Below are 24,993 nucleotides of genomic sequence, written 5' to 3'. Positions count from 1 at the left end.
TTGTACAGAATTTACTTTTAAATCTCGATTGGAATGGACGTCTACGTCCATTTGGGTAGCAGGCTCATTGAATGCATAAGTGGCAGACATATTTGTGCATTACAACGTGAGTTGGCATCCTCATCATCATCATCATCAGCACAATCCGGCGAATAAAGGATGTAAACTGTTTTCGAGTCCATCGGTGTGTGAGTAAAAAGCATATCAGTAATTATGGCTCCTGTGCTCTCAATCCCTGATTCTTCATACAGGTCTGGATAGGACGGGCTTTTGGGTCCTTTCAAGTGCTTCTCTTCACCTGTCTGCTGAATGGTAATATGGTATTTCATCCCATCCTCGCATTGCTGCGTGTATTTGCTTTGACCGGTGCAATGATTGCAACTTTTCAATTTGTATTTACAAAAGCGAAACAATGCCGGGCATATAGATGCGGCTACGACTGTATGAAATGAGCTTAACAAATTTGAGCTGAAAACAATGCGAAGTACGCAGATTCGAGGGTGATTTTAAATCACTTAAGCCAAAAATAGATATATCAGTAAATAACAATACACCTTTACTTTAAAGCAAAAAGACAAAAAATTAAATGCAATATTTATTTATTTTTTTTTTTTATTTTTATATTTTAATAATAACTTGTCTTCACATTTTATATTTAAATATCTTACATGAGTGCATCTATGATAAATCTGCTGATGGTTCTACTTAGTACTCATGATTTACAAGTTTTGTCGAAATTCTTTAATAAGCAACAATAATATTTTAAAGAAATTAAAGTTAAATTCTTTAAAATTATTATGAAATTAATTTTTTGTTGTAAAGATCGGTTTCAGCGAAAAACAATGTTTAACTCATGGCTCGACGCCTCCTCGTTTGTTTTAATTTCATCACGCTCTTGTTGGCAAATGTTGAAATGAACGGGTGTGCGAAGTTGTTGGAACGTGGGCAACAAGGGGTTAAGGGTACAAAGCAGTCACGGATTTGGCAGAGATTAGCGCTCGGTTCTTGTGGCTTTGTCGGTTTTGCTTTAGTTCTCGGTTGCTGGAGCTGAAGTTAATTAATTTTCGCTTATTTGATTGTTTGCCAGGTGAAATGTGTGTATAAAAGGTTGCTTAAGTTTTATAACATAACGAATGTAGAAAAATTAGGTATTCCTATTTCTTCTTGTTATGGTGATCTTTCTCGATGCGTTTCAGAATATCATCCATGTTGTTGATCAACTTTTCCAGAATTTCCTCAAGGAGGCCCACACGGTTATTGAGACTAAATTTAAACTGGTTGGTAAAGTTCAGATGAAAGGAATTCAAATGCTTACCGAACCATCTCCTGGTTATCTCCTTGTGGAATATCCTTAAAGTACTGTTGCCTAAAATATAGTTAGTTTAAATAGTTTGCAATAAATGGTAAAAAAGTATTGCGCAATTACTCTGCTGGTGTCATGTTCTTTCGCATTTCGTGGGTTTCATCTTGCGCAGCGCCAACATCATGTTCCGCATCCTTGTCTTCGGTTTCCGACGCTTGAGGTTGGGGGCGTCTCTTCCGCCCACAATGGGTGACCCAGTAGAGCATGCCCGACAGTTTCCTGTAGATGTACGATCCCAAGTGACTGCGTCCTTGGGTGATCTCACCCTTCACCGTATTGTAGGTTTCCATGATAATGGCCAGGAACATGTTCTATGTAAGCAGAAGTCTCAAAGTCATGTTAACTTATGATTTAACTGGCCAAACTAACCAACAGAATGAAGAACACAAGCAGGATGTAGGTGAGGAAATAAATGGGACCCAGCACTCGATTCGCTTGCTCAATGAGGTTGTACTGAAAGTCGCCAAGGATCATCCGAATCATGGTCAAAATCGAGGTAATAAAGTTACGGAAGTCTGGGTGCTTAGTGCCAAATAAAAGTAGACCCAATTGGGCATAAGCCAGAAAGACAATGCCAAACATTAAGCTAAAGCCAGCCAAGTCTTTGGAGCACTAGAAGCAGAAGATTTACACGTCACAAATAGAGTAATATCCTTTTTTTTTGAGGTACAAACCCTTTTCAGTGTTGTTGTGAACTGCACCAGGGTCTTGTTGAAGCTGATGAATTTAAATATTTTAATCCACACAAGGAAGGCCAGAATGGCCATCATATCGACATAAATAATATTCCAGAAACATAGAACATCCAGACTTTGGTAGGTCACATCTGTATGGGCTCTGGCAGTGAGGGACATAACTTTAAAACTGTGCCAAATGTTGTACACTAAAGCGAGGTAACAACCCTTGAAAAGTAATAACTTTAAAGGTTAAGAAAGTTGGAAAAATATAATCGCGAAAGAGCTTACCAGTAAAATAGCGCAGTCGAGAATATTCAGCATTGAAAAGAAGTAAATTTTAAGTCCCGATTTGCGAATTTCCGTGATTTCATAGATGGTGTAGTAGATAACCATTATATACCAGAAAATGTAGATAACTGTCATGAGCATACTGCGGTCCGTAAAAAAGGAATACATCTTGACCGTTTGAAGATGGGCTTGTGGTATCACACCGCCCGTAGGCGGAATCTCCGCTATCAATCTACAATTACAAAATGTAAAATATACATAAGAGAAAGCAATTGGAACCTACTTAATGCTCTGAAAGATGTCTGTGTTCTCGTTAAACAAATTGAACTCAACCAAACACAGACGCGAACCCCGATCCAGCCAGTGACTATCCTTTAGATCGTTGATGATCTTAACATTCGTATCCTTGTCATAGTCCAAGTTCACCGTGTATCCTCCGGTGCGGTAGAAGGCCAGCACCGTCCAAATGGGCGTGGAATCCAGATCGTTCATCGTTCGGAACGGTGAACCCTTGTGCATCGCCTTTCGGTCCTCCGCTCCGGAGGAATACGCAGCATAGCAGGTGTTGAAGTACCGGATGAAGGCGTCGTTCACGTAGCAGCTTTCCTTTCGCACTCGTATCTGCCGGAGACGTGGCGGTCCCAAGAGAAGGTTTTCATAGAGAAATACGCGGCCCTATACAAAAATGTAACACCATATTTAGATCTCATTGCAAAGTATTCGATGCTTTCGATTTAACTCACCTCCAGATGATGGAAGGTCATATTGGGCTGAATGTTTTCCGAATCATCTTTTTGATAATTGTCAGATACATCTTCGCTACCGTCCTCGTTGGACCCATCATCCATTTGTCGCTTAGCTCTTCCATGCCGCCTGAGGTCAATGTACGGATTTCCATTATATTTGAAATTCTCTTGCAATCTGCCTATTTCTGGGGAACCTTCAGGAGCTTCACCCACGACTTCTTCAGGTGATTGTTCACCACCCTCTGGTGACATTGTCGTGTGATTCAAGTGGGCGTCGTCCATAAAAGTCAAATCGCCGTGGAGTGTTACAAGAAAGTTATATTTCAGATAGTCCCACCAATCTGGCACGGTGATTAGCTTCTCAAAGCCAACCGTGACCGAAGGAGCCACCACCATTTCCCGATTCGTAAATAGTTTCTTCATCGTGTCATTGAAATAAAACATATACGTATGCCGAACGGACAAAACAACTTGGAGATACGTAAGATTGGGAATTAAGCTAAATTAAAATACTTAATTTATCTACACTTACCCAGAGATGTTAGAATCAGAAAAATAATGAACACAGAGAACTCGACGAGTGCATCGCGTACCTCCTCATCGGTTGTGTAAAGGATGCGATTGGTTTTGGCCCTATTTTGCAGGGCTGAAGCCGCGAGTACCGAAGGAGCCCTAGGCCTACGGGCTGGTGAAGGTGGCGTACTTGAGCCCACGTTTTTCTTCTTCCTTTTAAACAAGCTAAATCCCTCCTTTGCTGGTGGCTTTGCGGGTCTGGGTTCGGATGCAGCTAGCTTGACCACTTTTGCAGACGTCGATGGTGCAGCTTCCTGGAAAGTTATACGCCCAGATTCACGAGTGCTAACGGGACGAGAGGGAGATGAGGATGGCCCCGGCTCCCGAACAGGTGTCCGTGCAGATGTCGATGGCTTATCAGAAGTCGATGGGCCAGGATCTCGAAGACTTGGCCTAGGCGATGTCGATGGACCGGTGTCTCTCGCCGGTTTTTCGGCAGTTGGAGGCGGAACGGCAGTATCAGTTGTTGGTGGTGGGGCGGAACGCGTGGAACCCACTCCTATAGAAACGCGTTTGGTCGCTGGCGGTGGCGGTGGTCCACGAGCCGGAGTCACATCGCCCGAGTCTGTTGTTGGCGTTCCTCGTGGCGATGCGCCCGTTGGCGTTTTTGGTGGACGGGGTGGAGGTGGTCCTGGCGGACCACTTGGGTTTCTTCCACTCTGACCTTGCTGGGCCATTTTCAATGCGAATTTCTATTTGTTTAGCAAGTTTCTCGATGAAAAAAATATTCGTTCCAGTTGCACGCTTTGAGCCAGACTGAATAATGCTGCTAGCTGAGCCCGATGACAGGCACGTATTTTTAAGTTTAAAGAATGTTTACTTGGATCTGGTTAAGTTATTTTCCAACCAAATTTGTCTTCTATATGAGAACAAAAGAACAGATTTTTGTTATATATAAACTGCATACATAAGCTTCGGAACTATCTTTCTTTCACGTTAATTTATGTTATTAACGGTGGCTATGAAATCATTCATTATTGATATATATAGATCAAATATAAATAAATAAAGAGTGAGTTTTTACGATAGGTTTACAGTTTTTCCGTTGGCTGTGGGCATTCTGGTTGAATCCAACTCTGATCACTGGTAGAAGGTAAAAAAAAGAAGATCCAGACAACAGCTGCACATTCGGCGACTCCTAGCATATGCATATTTCATGCGTTAACGCCAACATTTGAATTGCAGCAGGAGAAGGAGTGCAAGAATGGAGTGGGTTGGAGTTTAAGGACTCCCAGCCAGCGCAGGATGCTTTTGATTTATGGCAGTCGTTGCTGGATTCCAACCACCCACTGCCCCACCCACTCAAACATCCTGGCCTTCTGCTCCGCAGCTATCAGCGCCAGTTGAGTTGTCAGTTGGCGCATAAAGAATGCATGTACAATAGCATAAATGTGATAAGATCTCCCTCAACTTGCACATATCGGGCTTTCTGGGCGGATGCAAGTTGAAATTCTTTAAGCCGACTTCGCAATCTTAACTGTTTCCTGTATTTCAAATAACTGCAACATAACCTTTGCCATAACCAACTTTACTGCTAAAACTGAACCAACTTTTTAGACAGAAAAGGATTAAAAATCAAAAACTGTTACGTATGTTTTTAAATATGTTTTATTTGTAAATCTTTGAAACCGCTTGACTTTATGTATGTTTTCTATACCTTTCAGTAAAATGTTAAACTAATTACAGACTACATTACATTTTACATTTATTTGTCTGATTTTATTCAATTTAATTTTGCCCTCTAACATCAAGAACATTTTAAGTACAAATATAATAAATTTAAGTTTTGGGTTAAGATTTTCGTATGATTACAATATAAGTTTAAAATACGCTTCATTTTTGTTTAGCTGTATGAATTAGTTAGTTGTTCATTTCTTCACTTGGGTTTCAAAATGTTTTTTTTTTATTTATTTTAGTTGAAATATTTTAGCTATCTCCTTAAATGTTTCTCACTACGAGCGGAATTTCGAATGTTTTATACGTTGGACTGCGCCCCGCTTTATTTTATTATAATATTTATTTCCTTAAAATTAATATAGATATTATTTTTCTAAGTTTTATCTCTTGGTTGGTGCACAAGTTACATTTTCTCTTCATTATTGATTTTACTCTTTTGTTTGCTTAACTATTTGGCTTTGAAAAATACTTTGGCGCCACAACGCAGTTAACAATTTCTGTATTTTATGCATTTAGTTTTTATTCTGTAGGATTTGTTTGCCGACCACGTTGAATAGTTAGGTAGATTTAATGAAAATGTTGATGGTATTCAGCAAATGTGATTACACGAGGGATGCAACTTTTAAGCTACTTCTTTGGTAGGGTTGATTTTTGCGGTTCGTTTTTGTGCACTCGAGAACTTTATTTGTAAGCTTTCTATTTATCTTTAGTTGTGTGTTCACTTATCAGATACATTTTTGTAATTGGTCCTTTGGTTTCAGAACGTTGCTTAAAAGGCACAATTGTTTAAACTAGTTTCATTCCATTACTTGTGAATTGCTGGTGTGCTGGGTGCCTCCATGGCCACGCCCATTTAAGCCATTTTAGCCCATTTCTTAGCTGCCTAGTACGGCTTAGCCGCATCCTTGGAACGTTTAAGTTGGACCTTCAGCCGCTTGGTGCCGATTTGAAAGCCATGCATCGCCTGGATTGCGGCGTTGGCCGAGTGGGGATTATCGTAGGACACAAAGCCGAAGCACTTCGACAGGTTGGTCTGCTTATCGATGAACACCTTGGCCGAAAGGACATTGCCGAAGGGAAGAAACGTCGACGCGAGATCTGTGTCAATGAACTCCTGAGGTAGGTGATAAATGAAAAGATTGCTGCCATCGGGACCTGGTTGGAGAAAGTCATATTTATTTAGTATTAATAAATATAGATTCAAAGTTAAAAGTTATTTAATTAATTTAAGGTATCGTTATTGCACAAAAAAATCCATTAAAAATCTTGAATGAGACGATAATGTGGCGTACTTCTAGATACCTTTATAAATTAAGTGCTCTTATATACATTTTTTCGTTGTAAAGAAGTCGCTTTTTTATATATTTGCAGTAAAAATTAATTTTTTTAAATTGTAATTTAAGCTTACCCTCGATCTGCTTGCCAACCACGCCGGCAGCTGCCGCTTGAAGGGCGCTGGCGGTCAGAGGTTGAGATGCGGCTCCGTAGGCGGCTCCATTTGTCAGTCCGCTCAGGGAGGATGAATAGGGGTCGGCGGCATTTGGAGGCCCTAAAATATTGGATGATCCAATTAAAATTATTGGCTACAAATATTTACTTTGAACAACTGAAAAGATGTATGTAAATAGTTATTTCGTTTTCCCATAGAACAAATTTTCCACAAACAACCACTTACAAGGAGGGACATGGACAAACACATACACAAAAACACACACATTCACACACACAAACAGACACAGATATACACGCAGAGAAATATGTATGCAAATATGCACGAGTACACCATATCTGAACAATAAACGAACCCAAGTTGACTTAACGCATATGAGATCTCGCTCCTTTATTTATGATTATTTTTAGTGTTCCTTTTTGCACATTGTGCTCAGGCATTTCGTGCTATTTTTTATACCCTTTTTGTGGCCCTGTTTCTTTCATTATTAAATTTTATATTATTTTTTTTTTCCTTTTTGTTTGTGTATCACAGAAAAATTGGTTAGCCTTTGTTGTTCGGGTTTCCCCGCGTGGCGCCTGTTTTTTAATTGAGCCTGCCAGCCCATGGAAAAACAACAATTCCGAGGCGCCCCTGCAGTTCGCTTTGTGCATTGCCCAAAATTGTTGTTATTTTTGCATAATCTACAACAAATTTATTACTTTCCTTTGGTTTTTAATTTTATTTTATTGCATTTTGTGATGGAATTTATTGCAGGAAACGAGTATTTTGCATTATTCCCCCATTTGGTGTGTAGGAGTATAGAAGAAATTTATAAATCCATAAAAGTTGCTAATTGAAAAGCTAATTGCAGTTGGCAATGCAAAAAAAAAAACGCTCTCAAATTTATTACTTAATCATGAATCGTTTGTATCTTACCAATTGTGCTTTAAGTGTATGTAGACTCCTGCATTTTATTTTAACTAGATTTATAATGCATACTTTGTTTTAGAAAATTAAAAATCAAGATGTCATATTTCAATTGCACAATCTCCGAATTTCTAAAATTTTTTTAAAAAAACCTTTGTACGTTGTTTTTTAATATAGGATTTCTGCTACAAGTAAATTTTACGCTTCCCCCTTCGCAAATCTTCCCCTTTCATATTGTTTTCATATTTTCCGCTTTGGTGTTTTTTTATTACATTTTTTCTTTTATTTTTTTTCCAATGCAATCAAGAATGTATTGTATGAGGCACCATTTATTCATTGTTGTCAGTAACACGGACTTGATTTTTTTCAGGGTGCGCTGGTTTCCTACCATTTTCCTGTTTTATCAATTTAACTTTGCTTTGTTTGTTAAAAAAAATCATTTTGTTTTATTGACAGAGATAAAAATACAAACATAAATGGTAAAACGAGTATTCCGAACTAGAAATTTTCACACAGAAATTTAGCCGAAAATTGTAATCAACTGATCAAAAAAGGATAAGTAAATATATAAATATGGCAGAGTTTGTTTTGGTGTAAACTAACTATAATTCGTAGATAATCACCTGCTACATCAACTAAAACGAGTTTTGTGTAGAATTAGTACTTTAGTTAAAAATAGGATTGGATATGGCAGGGCGAGGTTGTAGGCTCATGCATTTGGCAGATGGTTATATTAGTCAGGATAATACCGCTTTTAGTTAGTGTGGTTAAGTGCCAGAGGTAAAACTCTGTTTTGATTACAATACGCAACAGAACAGTAGAACACAAACGAGATGTACAGAACACATACAAGGACAAGAAAAGAACAGATTGTCCCAAAAACCAATACATAGATACTGATATATATTTTCTTCTTGAGATATCTGAAATTCAAAATTTCGTGTGCCCTTTCTTACTTTAATTTTCTTGCCTCAAAATAATATCCAAATAATATCCTTTGAAATGATCTACTTACACAGCGCATTGAAGGTCAACGATTGGCTGCCGCCCCCCTGCTGGGTGGGCGTGGCCGAGTGACCGATTAGCTGCGGCATATTGTAGGTGGTCGCGATGGGTGGTGGTGGGGCGGCCGCGAAGGTCAGCCGCTGGTTGTGGAGGCCGCTGGTGGCGCTGCTGCTGCCGTTGTTGTGGCCGCTGCTGCTGCTGCTGCTGTGGTGGAGGGACAGCTGGTGGTGGGCGGTGGGCGTGGCTAGTAGGGCTACCAGATTCTGCATAGACATGGATGGAGCGGCGAGCAGTCCAGCGCCAGCAGCATGCCCGGCGGCACTTGTGGATGTGGGTGTGGGTGGTGGTGCGCCGCCAAGTGGGTTAGATGCTGCTGTGGCTGCTGCAGCCGATAGAGATGCTGCTGATGCGCCGCCGATGCCGGGACTGTGCTGGCTGTGGTGGGCACTGTTTTCCGGTGGGTGGTGGAAATTTAGTCCTGATTTTCCATAGTTATTTTTTTGTTTTGTTTTGTACAGTTTGAGTTGGTTGGTTTATGGTTTAAGGTTTTGGTTGAGTTGGTTGATTGAGTTGATTGATTGTTTTGTTTTTTTTTTTTTTGTACATGACCACAGAGTCAATCATAGACATACCAAATAATGTTCAACGAATATTTATATAAAAAACATAGAAGAAAACACACACCCAATTGGATTATTTACATATACAAAAAAATTATAAAAAATTAATTTTGATTTAATTTTTTTGGTTTTGTTTTTTTGTGTTTTAATTCATGTAAATACATACAAATCAAAAGAAATAAAAATTAAAAAGTAACGAAACATGAAAATAAACAAAGAGGGGAGGGAGAAACAAAAACAAAATGAAAATGGGAAACATAAAATGGAATATAAACTACACAATTTAAAATTAAAAGTAAAAACTGAATAGCAATAATAACGCAAATTTTTGATAAAATAGAAGAGTTCCAATAATAAAATATGAATTTAAAATGTAAATTGTAAAAGATAAAACCAAAAATAAGAAATCAGTTTTGAAGATGCAAAAATACGTAGGTATCAATAAAAAAGTAATCAAAATCAAACATATAAATGCAAAGACATAAATTTAAATCAATCGAATGCAGTTAGACATAAACTATATAAAATTATGTATATTAATTGCATAAAGTAATTAAAAATCTAGGAACGCTAGCGGAAGGAAACAGGAAATGAAAAAGCCTCCATTTCCCGTTTCCGGTTTCAGTTATTCTTTTATATTGCATACTTGGCGGCGCTGGCAAAAGATTGAAAGCTGTTCTACACAAAACAAGAATCCTAAATACACACACAGAGACAGAAAGAGAGGGAGATAGAGGGTAAGAGAGAGTGGGGGTAGGGGGAGCAGGCAGGTGTGGTATGTGTGCGAGGGATACAGATGAGCACAGACATTCACATAAGGAGCCGGGCATTGTCTAGCATATTTAAGGAATATTTTTCAAATTGCTTCCTCGCTTTGAATGAGCTGCCAGTAGATGGTTTTATATTCTATGTATGTGTGTGTTGGTGCATAGTTTTCCCATTCCTGGGTGCCACGCCCCCTCGGGCAACCCCCGCTTTTGTGGGCATAATAAAACTTTAAGTGTTCTCACCTGCGGATAACTTCAGGTTCTTGCTGTTGCCACATTGGAATTGCATTTGTTTACCTGCCAGACCTCGGGCTATTGGGGCAGTCTTTTTTACCATACACTATGTATGTGTATATGGGACGCCCCTTCTTTTCGGCCACCTTTGATGGTGCCTTTTGCCCTTGGGGCCTTTGGCAAAGTCTTATAAAAATTGCAAGTCGGAAAATGGGCAAAGAAAAGCAGGGAAAACGGTAGACGAAGACGTTTTTTCCTTTTCCTTTGTATTTTCACTCATCTAAGAGAAGTTTTTAAAACTTTAAACTTGGCATTGTTTACTTATCTCTGTTCATAATTAGGTTATGGTTCTATTTGAAAATGGCCACACATTTTTCTTGTCTTTTTATCCCACATATAAAAGGTCTCTACTCGAAAAAGTCACAATTAAATAATGTTTTGTGCAATCTCCGGCTGCCCGAAAGTGGTCAAATCAGCAAACGTTTACGGGTCTGCCGCATCCACTTAACGGCTTCATTCGGCACTTAAATATAGAAAAAATAAAGAAGCGAAGGAGCGCACAGGACACGTTCCATACATTTGCTGGCCATCACAGTGCGGAGTCGTCGAGTCCTTGTTGACCCCTTCGACCAACGTCTAGCGCCTGGATCTGGCATTTAAAAACGTCATTTGTTATTCAAGTGGCATACGTCGTCGCTCTAAGTTCCCCTAACTGCCCAGCAGTTGCCCCCACTGTACCCACTGTTACGGTTACTGCCGTACACCGGTGGCCACCGCCTCCTCCTTCTTTTGTCACTTTTGCCCAGTGCGATTCCCTTTCGCATATCCTGTTTCTTCGGTGGATGTGTCAGCTATGGGATGGCTTTCGACTTTTCTGGTCTGCCATCTACTATTTGAAACTAATATATTTCAGCAATACAAAAATGAGAAGTTCTATTCAAAATTCAAAATCCATTTTCTAGAAATAGATTGATTTCGCTTCAAATCGATTGAGTAACTTATTCGAATTTAAATGGTGAGCTCTCTTGTACATAAACAAATACTTTATTTTTGTTAGAGCATCTCATCCACCTCAAAGTCCCCATTTCAGTGGCAGATTTTTTGCGCTTTGTGCGATTACATCACGCGCCGCTCAACATTTGGTTGTCTGTGATTCCCCCTTTTATTTCATTTTTCCCCCCGCCGGTGGCTTTTGCTGTTTGTTCAAGCTCTCGAGCTTGATTTGTTATGCGCAAAATGTCCACGTTCCCGTCGAGACTGGCCGGTGGGCGGGGTGGGCGTGGCACGTCGGTCATTCTAATGAAGCGGCGTTGCATATGCAACACGTTTGCCTGGACGCCAGAAATCTGGAAACCCGTCTGGGCCCATCATCCTCATCATCGTGTCATCTCGTCATTGTCGTTGTCCACCTTTTAATCCTATTACAATGTTTTTGTTTTATTCATCAGGCAGCTGAAGAGCTGGGCCGCCTATCCCTTCCTTCCTACTCCCAACTTTTCCGCTTTACTTTGTCTTCCGTCCCTGTCGGCTGCATTTATGCAAATTTTGTTGCTTAAATTGAAATTAATTATTTGACAGTTGTTGCTGAATTCTTCCCCCTTTTTTTTGCCTAGCTTAAATCTTATAAATAAAGTTGGGGGTGAAAAAAAACGGAGTGATTTTAGCCGTTTTGTTGTGTCAAAACAAATGACTGGAGCAAACTGAGCTTGGGGATTATGAATGTCGTTCATCTTGTAAACTAAAAATAATTTCCAGTTTAACTGATTTATAGACTACGTTGGGAAAATATAGTATATAATAAAGTTACGAGCGGTGAACACATTATTCATATTAAATAAGAAAACAAATTATGTTTCCTTTTCAGTTAATTATAGAATATTATACTAATCTAATGAAGTGGATTTAATAATGTCAAGTGACCTCTTAAAACGCTTTAATGACACATAACATTTTCATATTTGGTGTTGATAGAAACACTGTTTTCTGCAAATGAGTTTATTATTTTTATAAGCTTTTCACAATATTATTACGCACACATAGAAAACCACACATATATTGAATAATTAACAGGCCGCTCATTCAAATTTTTCGTAGAAGCCATAAGAAATATTTTGATGCTGAAAATTCACAATTTAATTGCCTTTGAAATCGATAAACTTTTAAAGGAATGATAACAACAGGGTAGTGAAAATGTGTAAAATTAAAATGTTTTATTCCGTTGGGTTGCAACAAAAAACACATTAAAAGTGCGCGATTGGAAAAATTAGGAATAAACAAAGAATAGAACACACGCAGTAAAGAACGAGCAGATGTGTGCAGGAAACGAGGACAGATTGCATGAATAGTTACGGATAGATAGCGAGATTTGTAGAAAGGAAGATGCAACGCTTTGGATTTAATCTGTGTCTGTGACTAAAACTGATCAATACGGTTTCATTTTGACTAGGTTCAAGGTTGTTTTGGGGGTGGGAGAAAAGTCTTAGGGGGTGACTAGAAGGACGAGGCCTAACGGAGTAACCTAGGCTGGAACCTATTTCGCCGAATCCACTCACCTGGCAGATAGTGTGCCGGACTCAGTCCGTATCCGTGCAGTTGTTGGTACAGCTGAAGGTGGGCCGCCGCAGCGGGATCTGCCCCCAAATAGGCGGCCGCTGCTGCCGCCCCCTGGTGGGCGGCATTGGTGGCTAGGAGATTGGGCGTCAACGACGCACTGAGGGCGCTGGTGGAGTTCAGGGGAACGAGGGTGGCTGGTGCCGTTGCTGCAGAACCAGCCTGCTGAACCTGAGGCACTGCCGCCAGTGCGGCCGCCATCGACGGATTGGTACGTCCCGCCGAGGGCGGAGCAGCTATTAGAGCCGTTGCGGCATTAATGGTGGGCGTGGCCGCACCTGCTGTCGCACCGCTCGGCGTATTGATGCCACAGAATGCGTGTATCTGCTGCATCTTCTTTTGGTCTTTTTCCTTTTGCGTGTCGGCGAATTTCACAACCAGCGGAGCTGAACAGCCTTCCATGGTCTGACTTTGATGGAGGGCCTGAAAAGTATAGGAAATAATCATAATAATTAATAATAGAATATTGTTTGTAACTGTATTATTTAGAGCAGGACAACAGAAATATAATTTTGATTTTTAATTATTGGCTTAAGGTTTCTAGTTTGCACACGTGGCGTATACACAATGTTTATTTATTCTTATTACTAATACGCAGAGTTGGCACCAAAAGAGCTGTGTTCTAGACATTAGGTGTGTTTAACTACTCTAAACATTTGTGACTTGAAAAGTCTTCTTCTGTAATACTGTGTATACTTTGTAAGCCAACTCGAAGTTCATCTTGCACACTTAGTGCTTCGGATTATATTACTCATCCGCATTGTTGCCGTTCTTGTTCTTTAAAAATGTATAAAGTAAATTGGATAAAGAAATTGTAAATAAATTACCAAATAGTCATATTTTATATCGTTTCATAATTTTAAATAATTCTTTCTTTCCCGCTCTTGCAGACCAAAAAATCCAGCCACCTCATTCTGTGAAAAACTCAGCTTCAACTGTGCAGCCATAGCGACCTGTTTAAAAACTCGGAAATTTCCCTAATTACTTTGTAGCCAAGAGCAGCAGTGTCGCGATGGCTGGTGAACGGGGTGGGGCAAAACAATGCGCCGGCCATAAAAGTCGCGCCAGAGCCGCAAGAATTATAGCCAATGTAATTAAAGAGCACTTCTGGTGGCTGCCACGATACAGGCGAATGGGATGCAGGATAGGATGCAGGCCAGAGTTGCCACCGTCGCCACAATTGAGCGGAAGTTTCGGCCCGGGTCGCCATGGCCCCGGCTGAGTTTCAATGATAAAGTCTACATAAACCGGAAAATAAGTAAAGTGGCTTGCCAAACCCCTCCCTCGAATGCCCCAATGCCCGGCAGCCCCTCATCAGACCGCAGCCTAAATGCCTTCGCTAAATGTTTGGCCTGGTTTTCGTGACGCGCCCAGAGTCGCCAGCCTCCCAGATTCTCGGCCCCATTCCCATTCCCGTTCCCGCGCCATTTTGTTTGTTTTCGGGCTTAGCAGAAAGGTGTAAATTAAGTCGCCTAAGCGGACAAATGGCTGTGTGGCCTAAACTATCTGGGGGGTATGATGTTGGGTGGGCATGGCTGGATGGGTGGTTGGTTGAGTGGGTGGTTTGATGGTCGGGTGGACATGCGGAGGCGGCTTAAGTGCGCGTCATTATTCTGATGCTGTAAGCCGACTTGCCGCTGCCATAAAACTTATCAAAACTGTTTTCGACCCCTAAATGCCGCGAATTTGTGGCTGGTGCTTGTATAGAAGTTGTCGTGGTTTTGCATCAAGGACACCTGAGAGAAGTAAGTGTTTAAGGATTTTAGCAGGACAGTTTCAGGATTTCCCTTTGTTCCCAGTCGATTGACTACAAGTATATTATTGTGATGGTATTCTTGGAATCTTAATGTAACTTTGCAAAAGAAATGTTGACAGAATATTAAACGTTGTGTATTTAAGCTTTAAATTTTATGCGTATGGTATAAAAAAAGGTAAAACGACGAATGGCATTGTCCGCAATAAAAACGATTAATATCAAAGTTTCTTAGTTTTCCTACATTATTTTTCCTGGTTTTCCAACCTAGCTTCTTGACACTTGAAAACACTTAATTTCTTAAACATTTTTTACTTGGACCATTCCCAAGTCACCTACTAATCCTCAGTCATTTTTCACAGCGTGGCCTCACATCTCACTTCCCTCTGGGGCAGCAAAAAACGGGTTAAATGACCCGTTGGGCAACAGTGGGCACTGGAGACTCAACCGCATTCCCAAGTTGGCCAGAACTCAGCGTCAACCACTTGACAAATTAGCGAGACGAATGCGAAAAATAAAATCTGCATGCGTTGAAAAATGCTATCATCATTTGGCCACCCACCCGTACCAGTTCGCATTTTTTGCTTTCATTTGGGTTTTTTGCAAAGAGAATGAGACTTAATGGAGGAGCTGAAGCCGAGAACAAATTGTCGGGCTATAAACATGGCACATTAATATTAAATGCACTTTGCCAGCAGCTTCAGCTGAAGCGTCTTTCGCCTGGGTCTTCGTATTTTGATGGGCAAGTTGCACAGCTTTTGCATTGCATTTCATGGGGCTGCATACTTTCAGGCGTCAATAGACTGCAATGACTTTGCAACCCTTGGTTCACTGCGTCGATCCAAATCATTTGGTCCTGGACAGGCTTCTCCCTGGTTCCTTTTCCTGCTTAATATCCTTGGACCACTTGGCCCCAGCTTATTGCTGGCGTGTGCGTGCCTAGCATCCCGTAATTTGACTTCAAATGCATTAAAATCGCTGGCACACACACATGTCAAGGTACAGTGGTAACAATGGTAAAAGGAAATATTCTTATTATTCCCTTTTTTAGGTATAAGCATATTTATTCAGAAAAGCCAACTGAGAAAACTAATTTATATTTTCAGTTAAGAAGTCCCAAGTTTTATTATGGAGCTGGCCAGTCTATCAAGTATATTTGATAGGCAAATGAAAATATCCTTCAGGTACGTTGTAGCCTGCTCAGACCGTACTCCCATGTTGGTGTGTGTGTGGTGTATCTGCAATGTGCATGTATGGCAGTCCGCCCACAACAACATTCATCTTGCAAAAGGCGACAAATTATGTGGAATATACACAGGACAGAGACAGCATGCTCGGACTGTCCTGCTCTCGCTCTGCCCGCTCATTTCCTCCCACACCCTGCAACCCTGCATGTGTTTGTGTTTGGCTGTCGGAAGTTTGTAATTTTGCCTGTTTCCGGCACAAAACTTGCATTAGTCTCCGCTAGTGCGCTAGTGTGAGTGTGTGTGAGTGTTTGCTTATAAGTGGGCGTGGCAGGAGCGGAATGTGAATGTGGAGGAAGCAGGATGGGGGTTACTTGGTTGCCAGGATTACCGTTGACTTCTTCCGCTGCCAGAGGCGGCGTCTTGCTTGCGTTCCAGCTTCCTGTTTGCAGTTGCATGCGGTTTTTGTTGCTGCTGCCGCCGCCATTGTGGAATGAAGCTGTGCTAGTATGCCTGTACATGTGTGTGTGTGTGTGTGTGCGGTGTCACCGACTCTGTTTTGGTATGTGTGCCGTGAAGAAACGTGTTTTATATGCGCGACTCTTGCCGCCGCTGCAATTAATCATTGCGACAGTTTTTCCCACACTAGCCACAGGACCAAAAGGCAATGCTGCGCTTCAAGAGCTAAAGTGACTTTAAGGTGATCGTTTCGCCATTCGCTCATCATTTCTTTTATCAATTATTCATTGCTAAGGTTCTGTCAACCCATTATGAATTCTTAAACGATCTGGTACACTTTGTTAAATTGTTAAAGAATATATTTTAAATTCGTAATTTAAGACAACTTAAAACGGATTTCTTATTAATTCTCATACATTTTGGAAAATTCCCATTACCAAACACTATTTTGAAATCTTACCTTAATAGCTCCGATGGCGTTCTGCTTAGTGGCGAATGTGACGAAGGCGCAGCCCTTGCTCTGACCAGCCTGATCCCGGAGCACTGTGCACTCCTCGATGGTTCCGTGGCCCGTGAAGAGCTGCCTCACATCGGCCTCGGTGTACTTTTTGTTCAGCATGCCAACGAAAAGTTTACGTTCTGGAAATACATCAGCGGAAAATGCGAAATGAATGAATGTTTTTTCAGTGAATGCTTACAGAAATAAACATAAAATAAATGCAGGTTGAAATTAGCATAAATAACAATTGTGGTTGGGAGAGTGCGGGTCAAGAGGTCGTCCAACTACAAACATTTGGCTTAAAGGCTCCAACTTAGTGGGCTGCCAATGTGGTAGGAACTACTATTACGTCCTGCACGGTGCTTCATTCAGAGCCGTAAAAATGTACTACCAACTGAGGCTGCTGACTGATTTACGAACGAACTGACTGACTGACTGAATGACTGAGGAGAGTTGCAAACGTAATGGTCACCATAAAAATGTCATTAAAACCGCGAAATGAGTACATGTTTGTGGGGTTTAACTGCTTTAAGGCTTTTGCGTAGCCCAAAATGACATATGAATGGAAAAACAGCAATTTTTTAAGACAGATTTTGAAGTTGAAAATCATGTATTAAAGGGATGTCTATTTATTTTAAATCTCTTCTTGGAATATCCACTAATAATGGCTACAATGATTACAGTCCTTATGGCTAAAGGTGTTAAATACTTTTTATTACATTAGAGCTAATATATCGTCGATTTTTGACATCACTGACTTGCTTTAACCTACAACAGGTAACCACATTTTTGGCGGATTTTTTTATGAACTCTTACTGACAATTAAATTCATTAATGAGTGTTCGTGTGGGCTCCATTTAACGATCGGTCAGCGGGTATTTAACCTAAATTGTGCAACACCCGGCGAATGAGTGATATTTTGGGAAATTTCTTCTGGGGCTCCTTTGTACGAGTGGGTTGCAATTAATCAGGAAACAACTTTGTAAGCAGCTGGGACCAGTAAAGGCGAGGCAACTTTAAACTGCTCCAATAAATCGCCTTCGCCTTTGGTTTTTCCATAGATCTGGGATCTCTCCCCTCATCGAAACGAGAACATTTGTAAGGGAAAAGTTTTTGTGCATGGCAATTGTTATGCTTTATCTTGGTCCCCATGTGAGGAGCGGGGGTGTTGCAAACTTTTTTGGGAGCGCACATGCAAAAGACTAAAAACGCAATCGCAACAAATCGAATCAATGCAACAAGAACTGGGGAACTGCAGCAATAAGAAAGAGGAACTTTTCATTCTGCAACACTTTCGAGCACACACTATCTTGGCTTAAAGTTTCCCAGAGACAGCACATACAATGCACATAAGAATTCCCCTAAAAACAAACTAAGCGTGCGTTCAAACCACTTTTGGATGCCGTAACTCTGGAATAGGGTGGCTCAAAAATGTAGCTTGTCAAGGCAAATAAGTGTGACATAAAGAATTTGTGGGAAAGTGTAGTAAACTTATTGTTTAAAATATGGATTTAAAATGTATAAATAAAATAAAATATAAATTATTATTAACTTGTATATGTTAAGCGGGCTTTTCCTGGTAATGATACTTTATTTCAGGGCGAATCGAGTTCTACCCTGGCCAACTTGGGAACCCCCTGTGTTGTAAAGTATAAATATAGAAAATGGTGTCGCTGCAAGGGAAGTGATTGGAAATTGTTGCTCTCGCCTGGAGTTGGCACCGGAGAAGGTGATGGTGATCCATGGAGACCCCCAGCCAAGGCACTCAGAACGCACTCAAGCCGCCCAAATGGGGGGGGCGTTGGCAATGGGTCTTATCTGTGGGCGTGGATGAAACTTTTTTCGAAACAGGGTGCACGGCATTCCTGTGTGCTAAATACATACGAAGTTGTAGTACTTCCTCGCTTTCTCGATATTGTTTGCCACACCAGCACACCCATGTGCGGCATTTGCCCACTTTTTGGTCTCTGTCCGGCACATGTGCAAAATTTATTTGAGGTTAGTTCAGGTGTGACAGAAGAAGTAACATTTTATATATTTATTGTATGGATTTGCCATTTTAAGTTGAAACTTTGCCAGCGAAGATACGAGTGGCACGAAAGAAAAGGGCTATGACAAAAGGAGGTTAAAACTTATTGCAGGCACCTGAGTCTCCCGCGTTTTCCCCCCTCTTTTCACGTGTCTTCCCACCCTTCGAGCAGCTTGTTAAGGACCTCTTTTGTATTTGGCATCGCTGATTGGAAAGTTTTATGCGCACGTGATTTTTTCAGCGCTGATAAAAGCTCGTTGGGAAAGTCCAGGCCAGCGAAAAATAAAACCCTTAAGAATTTCCTTTTGTTCTGGCAACTAAATGGCCTGAAGTTTACAGACATATTTTAGGGTATTTAAAGAATTTGTTTAATTTTAAAACTACTTTAAAAAGGTGTCTAAAGTCCAATATAATTACACAGTTTTGCTGTTGCTGAAATAAATTCGATTTTAATGCATTTCATCCAGTCAGTTTATAATTTTCATTGGCCCAGTTATTTGCCTTCGCAATCTCCGCATTAATTTGGCTTTAGGCAGTTTATTATTTTCACCTTTTTCGGCGGCGGCCAAGAAACCAGAGTGTGGAAACTGCCGCCAAATGGCAGGAATCTCATTCAAGGAAAGTCACTGCCTTCTGCCTCCGCTGGCTCACACTTTCGGTGCATCTCTGTGTCATTCCTGTGGGCCATTACAGTTGCAGAAATTGCAATTTCACGACAATTACCACAAATTGGTTTCCTCAACTGGCTGGGCGAACATTTTCGTTTCGTTTCGTTTCTCCGGTCCTTCTTCGTGCCTTCCGCCCCACAATTATGCAGCAAAGTTGCACCCCCCCCAGGGGAGGATTTTTCAGGATGAGGGGCGATCGGCGGGAAGGTGGAGACTTCCGCCTGTGGCATATGCATTGTAAGTTCATCCTTGGGAGCCAACTCTGCCATATGATGTCGTTAACTGTCTTAAGATTTATATGCACAGTCAAAAGCGGAAACTGCACTTATGTGTGTGGTGGGGTAAGGGGGCCGAAATGGGGGGCACAAATCTACTGGGTCCTCATATATTTCACTTCACACTTGAGACATCAACTTTTGTGTCAAGTCGGTTTCTGGCCCCCCAAAAATTGTTGGCCCCGGGCAAAGTTTGTCATGTGCATAATTTACTTTTTCCACACACATGAATTGCGTATCTTTTATCTTATTAGAGCTTTTCTGTGGAGTCAGCCAAGCATTAGATTGCATTCAATTTGCATCGCAATTAAATTGCTCGCCTCTTGGCTCTTGGAAAAAACCATCGACAGCTCTTAATGATTCCCCCCCTTGCCCAAGTTCTGTTTGTTTGGCATAAACAAATTAATCGCCTTGTGCAAATGTTTACAAGCCAAGCTCCTCGATTCCGAAATCTCTGGCATACTTTTCGGATTCATTCACATACATATGCACTCATGATACGCACTTAAGTGCGTCAAGATAGTGCATAAATATATTGTGGTTTATAAGGACACTCTCTAGAAGTTAGCAAAAGTATCTTTTCTTGGTAAATATATAAACTCCAATAAACAAACTCCTAGCTTCAAAAAATAACATAATTTTAAAGATTTTAAAGTTTTCATATATATTGTTATCTTCCACGAAAGGATTTTTCCATAGCTAACTTCCCCGATTTTACTCTCACATGGTGTAAGCCACAAACAAAAGTCAAACGCATTAACCAGAACAATGGCATCCGTGCAAACGAATGAAGCGCATAAAACTTTTACCAAACCGACTGAATGTGAATGTGTGGGGATGAAATTCCTCCGGAGGGTTGTCAACCGAGATTTGCATATATATCGCAAGTATGGATGGAGCAGAATTTGCTACTAATGCGAAGCACATTAAAATAAGGACATGCGGAGTGGCGGGGAAGCGAAAGGATAAATGTTAAACACGCCAGCCAGATTTATACAAAACACACATTCAAAATCACACTCGGAAATACGAGTTGTGGTATTCGAATTGGAGGAATGCAACATTATTCAGAACATTTTGGCCAGGGGCTCAGGACGAGCTGCAAAGTAATACATATGTAAAAACAGATGTGAACAAGTTGGCTAATGGCTATGACTTTGCTCCTCCGCCGCCTCTTCGCATTTCCCGTCCACCAATAAATGCCACATAAATGCCGTTTAAGCTGGGCATTCTTAAATATTAAATGTGGATAAAGTTGCCATCGATCAGAAGGATGTTTTACCTTGACCTAAGCAATTTATGCGCAGCAGTTTAATGTTGAATCTTGAATGGAATCACGAATTAATTAAAGCGCACTATAATGAAGCTTGTCTCAGACTGGATCTAATCACATCTTAAGCTACTTAGGCCACATCCCAGCTCCTCGTCTATCAGGTTTCAATTAAAATTTAGCATAAGACGCGGCCAGCCAGCCTTAAGCACAATGGTGTTGGGGATATGTGAAGGACTCGGCGGGTAGTAGGATGCCTCACTGCCGATCCGCCATCTCTAAAAACAGTTAACGTTTTCAATTATAACATAAACACGCCAGCAACACTGTGCATAAAACAATGCATAATCAAGAGAAAGTCTTTACGCATTACACTTGGCATAAAGTGGGTGATTAAGCAATAAATTAGATTTCCTTTGCAGATTAATAGAATACTGCTCTTTATTTAAAAATTAACTACATGAGCTATATTTTGAATTTTTATCGGTTTTTTCAAATTTTGCTGCCATTTCTTAATTGACAAATGCAAATTGTTTGCCTGCTGTCGAGGAAATTATTGTTTTTTCAACTGTAAGTGGCATGAGTTGCAGCTCCTGCTGTTGTTATTACTGTGTGTGTACTGTACAGATTAAGCGCTGAGCTCACACGAGGCCTGATAAATGAAAATGGCATGCACACATGTGCAACAGCAGCAGCAACAACGCAGCAGCATCAACGCAGCAGCAGCAGCAGCAGCAACAACAGCAGCTGCAGCAATTTTGAAGTGCTGCACGAGTTGGAGCCAACTTTTCACATATTTGTATCTGTTTGTGTTGTTAAGTAGTTTGGGCGTTTTCAACTCGCAGTCTCAGCTGCATAAATATTTATTGCAGAAAATTCATGTGTGCCATGGAAGGCGCAACCATTTCACATAGCATACTTTCCGCCGGTCTTCTCATAATTAATTTAAAGCGCCGCCAATCGAGAAAAAATGTTGTAAACTGCTGAAATTATGATGCTCATTCCCGGCCATCAAAATGCACTAAAATGCGAATTACATACTTACAGCCATATACATATGTGTGTCTGTTGGTTTGGGGCTGTCCGTTCCAATTGTTCATATATTTCCCCATGGGAGAAGTTTAATTTTAATTAATTAATTTATTTGTGCTTTATCCCTTATATATATATGTACATTTCATTAAAGCTAATGGTATAATTTGGTATTTACAGTGTTTAGCTAAGGCTTTCATCTGAAATATTTATTAATTATGTCTAGTTGACCTGTTTTTAGTTTTTTGTATAACAATATTTATTATTTATTAAGGAAAACAAGGGAGAAGAAAAACCTTAATTGACTTACAACTAACTTAAAAAAACTAAGACTTGAAACAAAAGATTGTTAATATTGTATTTTTTGTTGAACTTTTTGTACACCTACTTTTATATGTAGGTACTTAGTGTTTGTGTAATAAGGTAAGTTCATTATTAATTTTAACAGCTTGTTTTGGCATATTTGAAGTTTTTTGATATGAGTTTGAGCACATCTACCCCAAACAGGTGACCCATACATTAATATTGGATTAAAAATTGTTTTAAAAATTATGATCTTATTGGATATTGATAATTTAGATTTACGATTTATTAGAGGGTACAGTGTGCAAATAATTTTATTAACTTTCATAATTGTGTTGTTGATGTGGTATTTAAATGTTAGTTTTTTATCAAAAATTATACCCAAATATCGAATGTTGTCAACCCATTGTATTGGAGAGTCTAGTATTCGCAACTGTCTATCAGGAAGATAACGAGGTTTCCTTCTTTTTGTAAAAAATATAGCATTCGTTTTATTAGGGTTAATTTTAATTTTCCATTTTTTGTAATATATGTCTAATTCATTTAAGTAACTCTGCATGGATTGATTTATCTCGCTGTACGAGAAACCAGCACTGTAGACAGCGGCGTCGTCAGCAAACAGTGAAAGTACACAGTTTGTAGCTTGTGGAATATCGTGTGTAAAAATATTAAACAATGTAGGTCCTAAGACAGAACCCTGTGGCACACCTGCATTTAAAATTCGTCTAGCAGATTGACTACTGTCCAAATTAACGCTAAAGTATCGATGTGTCAAAAAATTTTGAACTATTTTAATGAGGTATATGGGAGTTCCAATCATCTTTAGTTTGTGCAACAGTCCGTCATGCCATACAGTATCAAATGCAGCCTCAATATCAAGTGTAACCAGCCCTACAGATTGTTTGGATTGGATACTTTCTTTAATATAATTTCTTAGTTTTAAGGTCGGCAGTATGGTATTTAGACCATTTCTAAAACCATACTGTACCGTTGGTAGTGTGTTGTGTATGTCCAAAAATTTCACCAATCTCAATTTAATTAATTTTTCCAGAATCTTGGACAATCCGCTTAATAGGCTTATTGGTCGGTAGCTTTCAGGGTTATCAGGAGGTTTTCCTGGTTTGAGAATTGGAACTATTTTTGCTATCTTCCAATCCCGTGGGAAATAGCCTGCCTGAAGACAGTGATTGGCAATGTTAACAATATGATTAATGGCGCTTGTAGGAAGGTTTTTCAAGGATATATTAGGTATTCCATCAATTCCAGGAGATTTTCTAGTATGGAGAGCTTTTACAATTGAAAAAACCTCTGGATAAGTGACTCTACAAATTTCTGCGATGTTGTTTGGGGTTTCAGCTATAGATTGTAAAGATATTTTGACTTGGTCAATTGTATTTTGGTTTGAATATGAATGTGTCAGATTATGCTTCAGTTGAAAGACATCAGCAAGAATATTCGCTTTTTCTTTTCCAGAAGCGTATATTTCATCAGCTTTACTTAGACACGGAACAATTTGTTTTCTTTTTTTAATTGCTTTGGTTATATTCCAAAAGGGTTTGCTGCATTTATCCAGCTTTTGAAGTTTATTGTTCCATTTTGCATTATTATAAATGAAAAGCTCTTTTCGTATGATGTAATTTAAATGATCACATCTTGATTTTAATAATGGATGACGTGACCTAAACCATTGTCTTTGGATAATATTTCTTGTTTTAAATAATTCAGTTATATGTACAGGGAGTGTAAGCTTGGAGTTGGGAGAAGTTTATGGCCCGGCCCAAAAGGGGGTTAACTTATTGCGGTGCAGAAATTTTTATGTTTTAATTCAATTAAGCTCCCTGGCGGTTCCAGGAGGAAGGATCCCAGACGGGAAGTTCGCCGAGGGGGGGTGGGGAAAACCTCTGTGGGCGACGCATTTAATGCGCACAAATTTTCGACATTTCTTTCCCGCCCTGCGCGCTGCATATTTGCATAATTTTGCAATAATTGACAAGCGGAAAATGTTGATGCGGAAACGGAAATTAAAATGGAATTTTCAACTAAGCTTTTTTCGTTCACGAGACAGAGTTTCGCCACCCGGTGACGTTTCGTAAGGAATAATTATGTGCATGTAATTAAGTTGTAGCAAGAAAAGCGGACTTGCAGGTGAAAAGAGTTGCAATGATGATATTATTGTAGAGCGTAAGTTTCTGATCAGAACAGGCTTATTGAGGGAAATCTTGTCCTTTCTTTTCTATGTCAATATAATAAATGCCTTTATATTTCATTAAACGTGTAGACATACTGATGTTATAGTAGTGAGGCAAGTAGTATATTGTCCAGCTCAAACCCTTCCCACAGTACAGCCAATTCAACACTTCACCACTTTTCCTGGCCACAAAATACAATTAACCGTCATAAAAGCTAATGCCATTGGTTGAGCCAACCGCTGCGACAAATGAGCGAAATCATTATAATCATCCTACCCCGGCACGAGTCCCAATCCCTGTGGATGCCCACTCCGCTGACCACGATCCACTTCCACTCCGTTGACAGGAGCTGCGAGCCCGGGCACGTTTCGATTACGTTGGCAACACTTCCGGCCCGCGAGCGCCGCAATTTC

The 24,993-nt window shown here is 40.2% G+C and overlaps 2 protein-coding genes across 9 annotated transcripts in view; both read right to left on the bottom strand.

Moving 5' to 3' along the window:
- Nucleotides 1-718: 718 nt before the first annotated feature.
- On the bottom strand, nucleotides 719-4,423 carry LOC6732085 (polycystic kidney disease 2-like 2 protein). The gene is made up of 9 exons (XM_002079181.4): nucleotides 3,607-4,423; nucleotides 3,072-3,544; nucleotides 2,612-3,003; nucleotides 2,329-2,560; nucleotides 2,038-2,265; nucleotides 1,733-1,975; nucleotides 1,427-1,674; nucleotides 1,316-1,366; nucleotides 719-1,263 (listed from the first exon to the last, which is right to left on the bottom strand). The coding sequence occupies exons 1-9, from the start codon at nucleotides 4,322-4,324 to the stop codon at nucleotides 1,155-1,157; spliced, it is 2,694 nt and encodes an 897-aa protein (XP_002079217.1). The 5' UTR covers nucleotides 4,325-4,423; the 3' UTR covers nucleotides 719-1,154.
- An 814-nt stretch (nucleotides 4,424-5,237) lies between these two features.
- Nucleotides 5,238-24,993, bottom strand: part of LOC6732081 (CUGBP Elav-like family member 2) — a 51,960-nt gene continuing 32,204 nt past the window's right edge. For 5 of the 8 annotated variants that reach the window (XM_039291121.2, XM_039291122.2, XM_039291127.2 and 2 more), the window contains 5 exons: nucleotides 16,776-16,954; nucleotides 12,862-13,342; nucleotides 8,699-9,166; nucleotides 6,733-6,873; nucleotides 5,238-6,479 (listed from right to left, as the gene is read on the bottom strand). In XM_039291121.2, coding sequence (XP_039147055.1) covers nucleotides 6,208-6,479; nucleotides 6,733-6,873; nucleotides 8,699-9,166; nucleotides 12,862-13,342; nucleotides 16,776-16,954 — 1,541 coding nt within the window. In that variant the 3' untranslated portion in view covers nucleotides 5,238-6,207. Of the gene's footprint in view, nucleotides 6,480-6,732; nucleotides 6,874-8,698; nucleotides 9,167-12,861; nucleotides 13,343-16,775; nucleotides 16,955-24,993 lie in introns of those variants that run through there. The other 3 variants (XM_039291123.2, XM_039291124.2, XM_039291128.2) reach the window with 3 other exon arrangements.

The sequence above is a fragment of the Drosophila simulans genome, chromosome 2L (genome assembly GCF_016746395.2).
Source record: "Drosophila simulans strain w501 chromosome 2L, Prin_Dsim_3.1, whole genome shotgun sequence".
Lineage (NCBI taxonomy): Eukaryota > Metazoa > Arthropoda > Insecta > Diptera > Drosophilidae > Drosophila > Drosophila simulans.
The sequence above is the reverse complement of the archived record's forward strand: the minus strand, read 5'-3'. Positions and strand labels throughout refer to the sequence as shown.